The 10749-nt window shown below is 38.8% G+C and overlaps 2 protein-coding genes across 2 annotated transcripts; one reads left to right on the forward strand and one right to left on the reverse strand.

Annotated features, from left to right (window-relative positions):
- The first annotated feature begins 578 nt into the window (after nucleotides 1–578).
- Nucleotides 579–4697, forward strand: LOC121802487 (mitochondrial adenine nucleotide transporter ADNT1-like). The gene is made up of 8 exons (XM_042202167.1): nucleotides 579–961; nucleotides 1206–1254; nucleotides 1503–1666; nucleotides 1978–2015; nucleotides 2469–2581; nucleotides 2671–2784; nucleotides 3521–3865; nucleotides 4274–4697. The coding sequence occupies exons 1-8, from the start codon at nucleotides 804–806 to the stop codon at nucleotides 4355–4357; spliced, it is 1065 nt and encodes a 354-aa protein (XP_042058101.1). The 5' UTR covers nucleotides 579–803; the 3' UTR covers nucleotides 4358–4697.
- A 213-nt stretch (nucleotides 4698–4910) lies between these two features.
- Nucleotides 4911–6998, reverse strand: LOC121803017 (light-sensor Protein kinase-like). The gene is made up of 2 exons (XM_042202722.1): nucleotides 5177–6998; nucleotides 4911–5104 (listed from the first exon to the last, which is right to left on the reverse strand). Exons 1-2 carry the CDS (start codon nucleotides 6996–6998, stop codon nucleotides 4911–4913), a joined length of 2016 nt encoding a protein of 671 aa, XP_042058656.1.
- Between the last annotated feature and the right edge of the window lie 3751 nt (nucleotides 6999–10749).

A 10749-nucleotide genomic window follows, 5' to 3' on the forward strand; every position in this document is an offset into this window, starting at 1 on the left:
TAATACATTAATTATGCTACTGAGTTATATGTGCACATAAAAAATGATGAAGTATTGAGTTTAATAAAATAACCATAGTTTTATTTTGGTGGATATAACAAACGAAATGATATTTTAGTGTTCTCACACAATTGATATCTACTCATTTTGATGAAATTTTGGTATCATGCCACGCACACTAATTAATTTGTGAAGGACTTCTTATACGCAATATACGTAAATTATCAAAATAAGTATTTTAATAGATTTGCTCGTAATAGGAGTATAAAAAAAGAAGAAGAAAAAAAAGACGAGATCAAACCTTACTTGAGAATATTATGCAACAAGGAATCGCATTTGAATCGGAGATTATTGATTTAAGCAAGCTTGTAAATCATTGCTGTAATTTATTTTATTTTATTTTATACGTAGATAAAATAAATACGACGAAGTTCGTTGTGTATACCGAAAAACGGAAAAAAATATTATAAAAAAGAAAAATACGAAGGTATTATGGTTTAAGCACAATGTACAACGAGTTAAAGCGAGGCACGAGATTCTCTGATCTCAAGATTCGTTAAATTCCGGTGCTGTCCAAATAGCCGTCATTCACTCGCTCACTCTCTTTGTTCCGCCTCTCTCTCCCATTCATTCTCCACTCTGTCGCTTCCCGCCACCACCACCGTCCTCCGCGGGCAACAGACGGTAGCGAGTAGAATGTTTGCCTCGATTTGATCTTCGTAAACCTAGGGTTTTTGTTGGTGGTAATTTCACTTTCTTATTTATAATTTTGGATCGATTCATTTCGCGGAGTAGTTGATTTAATGGCGTCTGAAGATGTGAAAACGAACGACTCGGCGGTGTCGAAGATCGTAAATCTGGCTGAGGAGGCGAAGCTTGCTAAGGCAGAAATCAAGCCTTCTAAGTACCAAGTCTACAGCATTTGCAAATCTCTCGTTGCCGGAGGCGTCGCAGGAGGAGTGTAAGTTTCTTATCTTTTTTACGTTTTGTTTATTCATCGATAGGTTATCCGAATTTTCATTTTCTATGTTCCCTTTTTTATTCATCATTGTGAGACACAGAGCAGCCGAATATGTATGTGTATTCATGAGCAATTTACTCTGTTAGTTTGCAAACAATATCTGATTTGAAGTGCTAGCTGCTAATTTGTGGTGAAAGTTGACTTTGGTTTGATTGATTTGTGCTCTGCTGCTTGATTGTCACAGGTCTCGGACTGCTGTAGCTCCATTGGAGCGATTGAAAATTTTGCTCCAGGTTAGCCATGTTGAACTAAGCAGCATTCTTTTATCTCATCCCATTGATTTTTTGATAATTTAACAATAACCTTTCTCAAAAGACATGTTCTTTTGATCATATGTAGTGAATTATGTTTGGTTTCTTTGAGGCTATTTTTACTTTTTCCTTTTTTTTGCCTCTGTGACTATTGACTGTCTCGAATTCATATATATGGAATTATCAATCATTGAGCTAATGTATCGTGGAAAACTAATGTTCTTTGACAGGTTCAAAATCCGCATAACATAAAATATTCTGGTACTGTTCAAGGGTTGAAGTATATATGGAGAACTGAGGGTCTTCGAGGACTGTTTAAAGGAAATGGCGCAAATTGTGCTCGTATTGTCCCGAACTCGGCCGTGAAGTTCTTCAGCTATGAGCAAGCATCCAAGTATAGTCCTACTATTGGTGTTTTGCATCTCCAGTTGTGTTTATGTGATGACAGGATGCTGCAGTCTTTATTTTCCTTGGATATCTTGCACTATTAGACTAGTCTTTTTGAAAGACATCGAGTGACGTAACCATGAAACTCAGACTATGCAACTGCTTTATATAAAAGAATAGCTTGGCTTAATTTCTAGCCCATTGATATGCTCATGGACAATGCTTCATTGGTGCCAGCATTTCATAGCTATTACTCATTAATTGATACACTGGCCACCATTCTTGCATGGACTGACTTCGTATTTTATGTTGGAATAGGGGTATATTGCATTTGTACAGGCAGCAACCTGGGAACGGTATGTTTTTGTTATCAAATTATCATGCACGTGGAATATTTTGAAGTTTTAGTATCAGTATATCACTGTATTTTTCGCTATTTCTTCGATATGGATATACCGGATCTCATTTTTGGGTTTAGGGTTTAATTATTAGTGCAATGAAATTGTAAGCAAGAAACTAATAATCAGAATGATCTAAAAATATCACCAGCCATGTGTTATAGCATAGTGTATTAAGAACTCAGCGATTTATGCATAAAATAAAATGATTGTCTGCCAACATATAGGTTACAGTTTTACTTGGGTCATATACTTCCAGTTTAATTTCATTCTAAGGAATTGGAGTTGTGAAAGCAAGGCCTGTTACTATGTAAACCACCGTTTTCCATGCTACTTGAAACTTCAGGAATATATGAGTTGCTACTTGGCTACTTGCTAAATATGGCTGTGTTCTTTATCTTGGTTTTACAGAGGACGCTGAACTGACTCCTTTATTACGTCTGGGAGCGGGAGCATGTGCTGGGATAATTGCTATGTCTGCTACATACCCGATGGACATGGTTCGAGGCAGACTTACTGTACAGGTAATGCAGGTCGTTTTTTCCAATGAGCTTTCTTTTGGGAAGCTATTTCTTGTACTAGTATTCAGGTATCTGTTTGTTTTCTTCTGCAGACAGACAAGTCCCCTTATCAGTATAGAGGAATGGTTCATGCTTTATCAACCGTGCTTCGAGAGGAAGGCTTCCGTGCTCTGTATAAGGGCTGGCTTCCATCTGTCATTGGAGTTGTAAGTTCTCGCATGCTAGATACTTTAAGGCTTACAGTAATAGACTGGCGGTTATTTTGTTTAATTTTTTCTTTCCGTTTATGATATAATGATGAATTAAAAGTTTTATGAGATCTTTAATTCCTTTGCATTCTATATTATAAGGGGAAAAAATGTATTTTACCCTTGACCGCTGCAATTGGCTATTGACGTAAAAAACCATTGCGTATCAATTGAAAATGACTCAGTTGAACCAAGTCAACCAACTCTACCTTAAGAAGTAAAATCCCCAGTTTCTAAAGTGCATTGATATTTGATATACCTGAAAGAATTACTAATTTCCTAGAATCCTTGTTTCTAGCTGAACTAGTTTCGTATTAGTAAGGTGATAGAATTACAAATTTACGTGAATCTTTGTTTCTAGCTCAACTAATTTCATGTTAATCAAGTGATAGAATTACGAATTTACTTGAATCCTTGTTTCTAGCTCAACTACTTTCGTATATATTAAGTTATCTTTACAAGCTTTAGCTTGAATTGCAAGATCTATTAATTTCTCAAGCGGATTGGTTATTCCGTGCAAACCAAATCTTCTTAACTGCTGTTATTTTTAAATTTTTTTTCATACATATGTATATGATTAATAATTCTTTGAAATGATTTAGCTAATGGGCTCTAGGCAATATTATCATGATGAGAATACATGATTGGTCCGGGTCCCCTTTCTGACATTGTTGGTTTGGCAACTTCTTTGCAGGTACCATACGTTGGCCTCAACTTTGCTGTTTATGAATCTCTCAAAGATTACTTGATTAAATCTAAGCCATTTGGTCTCGTTGAAGACAATGAATTGGGTGTAGTTACAAGGCTTGCATGTGGGGCAGCAGCAGGCACAGTTGGACAAACTGTTGCTTACCCTCTTGATGTCATTCGCCGCAGAATGCAGATGGTGGGGTGGAATAATGCTGCTTCAATTGTCACTGGTGATGGGAGAAGTAAGGCTCCCCTTGAATATAGTGGCATGATTGATGCTTTCAGGAAAACTGTTAGACATGAGGGCTTTCGAGCATTATACAAAGGATTGGTCCCCAATTCAGTGAAGGTCAGTCTACTTTTACTTTTTTTTTTTTTTTAATGTTTTTCTGATATTTCTTTTAATCACCTGAATAAGATAGAGCTTTTGGTTTAATTTTCTACTTTAATTTGGTATGGTTTTTAGTATTTTTCTAGTCACGATTATTATTAAAAGACTTGAGGGACAGAGAGAAAGAATCTCTTAGTGCTGCATCCTGCATGGTATTGGTGCTCGGTGCTCCCATTGTGGGAAGCAAGCGTCACAGCCAGTTACCTTCACGATGCGACCACCACCATGGTCCATGTATACGATTTGTGTATTTTTTCTTCTGTATAATAGTGACTAACAATAGCAATATTCAATTCTTAGACAAATGTAACTTAGTAATAGTGAGTTGCTTGCTTTGCCTGATGCACACTTTCCGTCTCTATTCAGGTTGTCCCATCAATAGCCATTGCATTTGTGACATACGAACAAGTGAAAGAGTTGCTGGGAGTAGAGATTAGAATATCTGACTGATGCCAGCAGATAGAGCTCTAATTTTCATTCAATTTACAGCATGATTTTTGTTCGCTGAACGAGGATAATAATTTGATCTAAGATGCTTCTCTTTCGCGAGGAGAAGCGGCCGCTACATCACCTGCTTATAGGTTTTACCATGGATTTTACCTTCATGGTAGTAATATTAGCTAATAATAAGAACAATGCCATAAACTAGCTGTTTAGGTCTATGCTTGATGAGTGAGTAAGTGAGTTAGTAGTATTTTTGTACATGGCATTTGCTTTGTTCAATAAACTTGCCTACCTTTTGGAATTGCTATATTTTGATTAAAAAATTGGATGACCTCTTGTTTGAATTTTTCTTTTGAGTGGCCTTGTGATTATGCATTTCTTTTGCTATTTGAAATTTGATGGAATATACGAAATCTGGTGATGGAGAAGAGTTGGCAAACATCAGGTGTACAAGTGCATTAGTCAGAGTAGCAGAACATCCTCAAACTTTGAGATACAGAAACATCATAAGTATGTTGGTATCGGACTTTGCTAATAGTAGAAAGCCTGATTTGCCTATCTAAACCTGTGTAAAATGGCGTCGAAACTGGCTTCCGATGATCCTGTTGTCCTGATTCAACTCAGAATCTGAAGAAGCACCTGGCCGCCGTCTAGATCTTGGGCTCGCCACAACCAGCTTGCTTTCAGAATTTATCCTCGCCGGCCGCCCAACGGGGGTGTGCGGCGGCCTCAACACCCTCCCTCTCGGCGTCCCTGTTACAAAACTCGGTCAATATATATTCTTCTAGATTTTGATATACTACTCAGACTAAAGGCGTTTCAAACCTGGCTTTGACTTGAGATCCAAAGACTTGCTTGTTGGTGGGAGCTTGTTAGCCACGGTCTCAATGGACGGCAGTGATCTCATCCTCCTCTCCTTCAACATCGCCCATGAATCGTCCACTGTCAAGGCGGGCGCCTCCTCACCCCCATCACTACCCGACTCAGAGGTCTCCCTCTGACTTGCACTGGCCCTCTCCCTCTCCACAACCCTATAAGCAAACATCTGGTATGGTATCTGTGACACCACATGCATCTTATCGGAAGCTGCACATCTCTCCATGAAGGCGGCATCCACATCACTGAAGTCCAACGGAGGCAGCGGTGCCCCTTCCTGCTGACCGTAGTCAGGGTTCATAGCCAAGAAACGCTTGGTATAACGTATGATCCTACATATGGAAGAGAAGCTAGGCCTCTGAGCCGGATCAGTGTGCCAGCATTTCTTGATCAGGTTAGCCAAGAACTTAGGCGTATGAAACGGGAACAACGGCCTCTCCCCGGCCCTAATGTTCCTGCTCATCTTGTCCCCTTGAAGATGAGCATCTTCGAAAGGCACCTTCCCCGTCAAGATCTCAAAACACACCATTCCAAAACTGTACACGTCACATTTCTCAACATTCCCTTGCGTCTCCTGACCTAAAACCTCGGGTGCATACCATATATACGGCAGCTCCCCTGAATCTGCAGGCGTGCTCTGAGTAAGCCTCCGAATGGTGGCATCCAGGCCAAAACCCGTGATCTTGGCGTGGACGAATCCCTCCCCCGCCCCATTAGGCCTTGGCCTGATCAAGATGCTGGAGGGGCTGAGCTCTCCATGAGGGATCCTCCTCGAGTAGAGATACTCCATCCCTCTGGCTATCTGCAGCATCAGGTCAACGGCCACAGGGATGGAAAACGGGACTTTCTTCTTGGGCCCACAAAGCTCCTTGACATAAGTGGAGAGGTCCTTATGCATCAATTCCATAACCAAGAAAAACTCCTTGTCCTCATCACAGAAGCCACACAGAGTGTGCATTATGTTGGGATGGGAGAGGCTTATATCCACGGCGAACTCTTTCTGAAGCTCCTCAACATCCTCCGCGTGGAAGTGGCGCAGAGCGAAGCTCTCGCCTAGCCACTGGATCTCCTTGAACTGCTTCCCGGTCCCTAGTCTCCTCCTAATCTTGTAGTCCTTGGAGTTCACCAAGATGGTGCTAGGCAACATTGTGTTGCTGAGAAGGACGTCAGAAACCTTCGAAGCCAAGCCACGTTCTCGGACATTCTTGAGAATGAAAAGCCTGTCCTCATCCCAGGCTGACTCCATTCTGCTGCAGTAATCCTGAGACACCAAATATTGTTGTCCGTACATCAACTGAAAGATCCTCGGATCCTTCAAGCCCTTGTGGTATTTAAAAGCGTAGACGGTCTTCTTCCTCTGCATATCGTCGTGATCTTTTCCTGCGATATGTCCGGCCATCTCGATGGCCTCCACTGCAGCAGGGAGGCAGCTGAGGAGGTTGTGTATGTGGAACTCAACGCAGTCAGAGTTGTGATACAACGTGATGGACTTGGCCATGAAATCCTTGGTGTCGAGGCACATCTTGACGTAGGATTCGCATTCCTTGTACACTTTGAGAAGCTCCTTCAAAGGCTGCTCCAAGATCTTCCATTTGGCGTTCTTCTCCTTGTATTTGAGGTTGGTTTTCATCATCTCTGCGATCGTCATGTAGCCGGAGGCGAGCATGTCTACAAGAAGAGAGCATTGCCTTTGATTGTAGAGGTTGTTTTGGAACACCATTAATGCGTTCAAGCTTCCCACAACTTCCCCTATTTGTCTGAATTGCTCCATTCTTGAATCTGAGATAAGGGAAAGAGAGAGGGCAGATTAGATTAGATGAAGAAGGGATTGGTGTTGTTTCATTGGAAGAGTGATGAATTTGCATGCAGAAATTTGATCAAAATTTGATGACTGTGAAAAGATTTGTTTTCTCTTGGATGGATTTGAGTTGGAAAAAGAAATGCTTTGGAATTAATTTTTTCCAATGATTTTTTACTCCCAACAATTCGGAAACATGTTTGGTCTATTATGGTTTGTTTTGTTTTGTTTGAGGTAGATTAAAAGGCCACTTTCTCGCTTTCTCAATCCTATTTCATTCTTTTTCTAAAAAAATTGGATAAATTCATAAATCCATGTCTAGGATATTGAAATCCATAACTATTTCATTCTGTTTTATTTAGAAGCAATAGTTAGTTTCTTAAATCATGAGTAGTTAATATAGGTTTAATAAGTTCTTTCTCGTAGTTTAGGTAGTATACTTAGTAGCGTGTGGAAATTGAAAAATAAAAAATCCAAGGGGAATTGAGAAAATAGTGATAATTTGGAATATGGATAATTATAATTCAATCATGAATTTCGGTTTAGTTTCCTAAGATTAAAAAATAAAATATTAATACGAAGTTATAACTTTTTGCAAGTCACATTCGTGCTATTCCGGTGAAGTTAATGGTGATGCGGTAGTCAAGAATTTCTACGCTGATAAAACATCTGAACACATCCGAGTCATTTAGCCACTCATATCATCTAAACTACACATCCAGTTGAAAATTTTGCCAAACCAGTTTGGAATTTATCGAACTATTTTCCATATTGCAAAAGTCTTAATTAATGCCATAAACCCAAAAATTGTAGGAACACATCTTGATGATATATTCACAGTAAAAAAATTGAGTGAGTAAATTGTGTACATCAAACAAGATTATGCCTACATAGGGGGCAAGTGCAGTTGAGCTTGATCCACTTGTCAATACAAACAGCGTGGAACCGGTGCTCGCAGTCGGGTATGGTTGCGCGTCGCTCCCCGGCCAAGTACTCGCCTAGGCAGATGGCGCAGCCGCCGTCCCCTCCCTCCTTCCCGGTGCACGTGTCAAACTTCAATCCGGCACAAGCCGTCACGCGCTGCTTCTTTCCCGGCCCCACAGAACTCGTCTCCGAACAACAACAACAACAACAACAACAACAAATTCGAATAACTCCCGCAATAAAAACAAGACCCGCTGCTATTAAACACCCAATTGCACACCAATCGATGAAGTCCATTGCAATTTTATTCACATGGAGAAACCATGCATAACATGACTTCTATAGGTTATATATATATAGCATTGTTGTTTCCTTGTCGGGTTTCCTACTTCTACGAGGTTATGATAAATAATTCAATTTATGCTTTTAAATTTGGTAAGTTACTCATCATCGTCAATTTAGGACCTATATCTCCACTATAAAATAACAAGATAAGGTAAATTAAACATATAAGACAAAAAAAGACCCATTATATTTTATTCTTATATGGTAATTTTGGGTGAAGAGTGGTTTAAGATGTGAAAAACAATACATTTATCCTAATCTATATTTTTGGCAATAATATTAAAACTAATGTAAATATAAAACACTTTTTAATTGCGTCTCGCATATAGTATTATTCTCGAATCCCACAAAATTATCATGACATAGATATCACGAAACTTTCAGTCCTCTTAAAGGGTGTTATTGTGTAAATGGATACTCGATTAGTATTTATTTAACTATCCAAAATAGGATCTAGTATATTTTTTTAATAATAAGAATCAATAATTATTTTATAATACTGATTGTGCTTCATCATCAAATCAAATTAGACTTATGGGCCTATGGCTATATTTTCACTATTAAACAATTAACAACGATAATTTTATATTGTTGGATACATATTAATCCCAAATGATCAATTGCTAACTCATATAATAAATTTTATAACTCTTGTGGTCTACAATTTGCCATGTATAATTTGGTTTTTCATTTTTTAATATTAAAAAGATAATAGCAACTATCAAATTTATGGTTTAAAAACACAATGTCAATACAGTTTATGAAATACATCAACACAAAGACATGACAATGTCAATATAATTTCATATTGACATTGTACAAGCATTGTATTAACATATTATGTGTCGTGTATTGATATAAAGCTGTTAACGAAATTTATGAATTTTTTTTCAAATTTTTTCAAATTTTGACATCGGAACATATGCAAGTGAGATCTCGTTAGAACCATTGTGAAATTTGTCTTTAATTTGATATATGTTGTGCGAAAAAATAATTTAAATCGAAAAAGTTATATGCGTTTTAAAGTTATGAGATATTTTTCAAAAGTTATTTACAACTAATTTGTTGTAAATTGACCTTAATACCCTTAATGACGTTTTTTGTTGATACTATTGACGTTACGGGACTGATGATCTAAACCCTTGATTTGAATATCTAATGACTATTATTTAGTTGTAATTAACAATTAAATATTTATTTAGCAATATAACACTCTCCTTAATCCCAATTAGTAAAATCGTGGCTAAGTCACAATGATGCAAAATATAGGGGTTTCTTTTCCCTAACTCCCAAATCAAGTGGTACCATCACATTTGTTCACGCGAGATAAAAAATCATGAAAATCAATCGAACTCGTTCATATCAGACAAAAGCATATGCTCCATTTTCTTTTGAGCACGAGATTTTAAGAAATTTGTGTTAATTGAGTTAAATGAGGAGAAAAAAATATATTCACAACCATGGCGTATGACGTGTGTCTAGGTAACTTCATGCCGAACCATGGCGTTGGACCTCCCCAAATCTCAACTGAATGCCACAAGATGGGAACCATTGAACAGACTAGACTGTTAGAGAACAGAAACCCTAGATCTCACCGACTATCACTCACCACGACCATCTCAACACACAAATCATCACGATCCACTCAGATCTCAGCCTCGCAACATGGTATCTCTCAAGAGTAACTCCAATCACACATCGATCTAACACCAGAGTCAGATATAACACTAGATCTTAAAGGAAACCAAAGCAGTGACATGAACTCAAGATCTTCACCGATAGATTTCTCTAAATCTGAGAATCATCGGTGGAAACAAACGGATTGGAGAAGATGACCGGCGATAACCGCTGTGAGAAGAGAGAGAGAGAGTAGAGAGAAGGTAGAGAGTATCACTCTAGAGAGAGATGAATAGACTAAGAGCATCCACTATAGGCGGCCTTCCCCAATAGCCCCGCCCCCTTTTTTTTGTCCACAACCCCAATTTTTTGTCCACAGCCCCAATTTTTGTTTCCACCACTATAGGCGGACACTTCCAATAGCCCCGAAATTTTATAACCAATTTTCATTTTAATTTTTTCATTTCGTTTTTAAATCAGTGGAATTGAAATAATTATGAAATGAGGTAATTGAAACCGAATATTCGTTGTATTTGCAAATGTAAAATTATACAACGAACGTCCAAAAAAAATATAAATAAAAACGCCGCCACCGTCTACTCGGTGGCGGAGTCCGACTCCTCATATTTTCCGTCTCCTTCTCCGTTGCCCTCGCTGCCGCCGGCCGCCGCTGCCCCAGGACCATCATCAGCCACGTGCAGACGGCGCTGCAGCCGACGTATGAGGTCGGAGTATATATTCTTGATGAACGGGTCGGTTGCGGCATCGTATTTGCTGCAGACTTTATGCAATTCTTGCGTCAGCTGCACATATACATTATCCCTCAAGACCTCGGTTG

The sequence above is a fragment of the Salvia splendens genome, chromosome 5 (genome assembly GCF_004379255.2).
Source record: "Salvia splendens isolate huo1 chromosome 5, SspV2, whole genome shotgun sequence".
Taxonomy (NCBI): domain Eukaryota; kingdom Viridiplantae; phylum Streptophyta; class Magnoliopsida; order Lamiales; family Lamiaceae; genus Salvia; species Salvia splendens.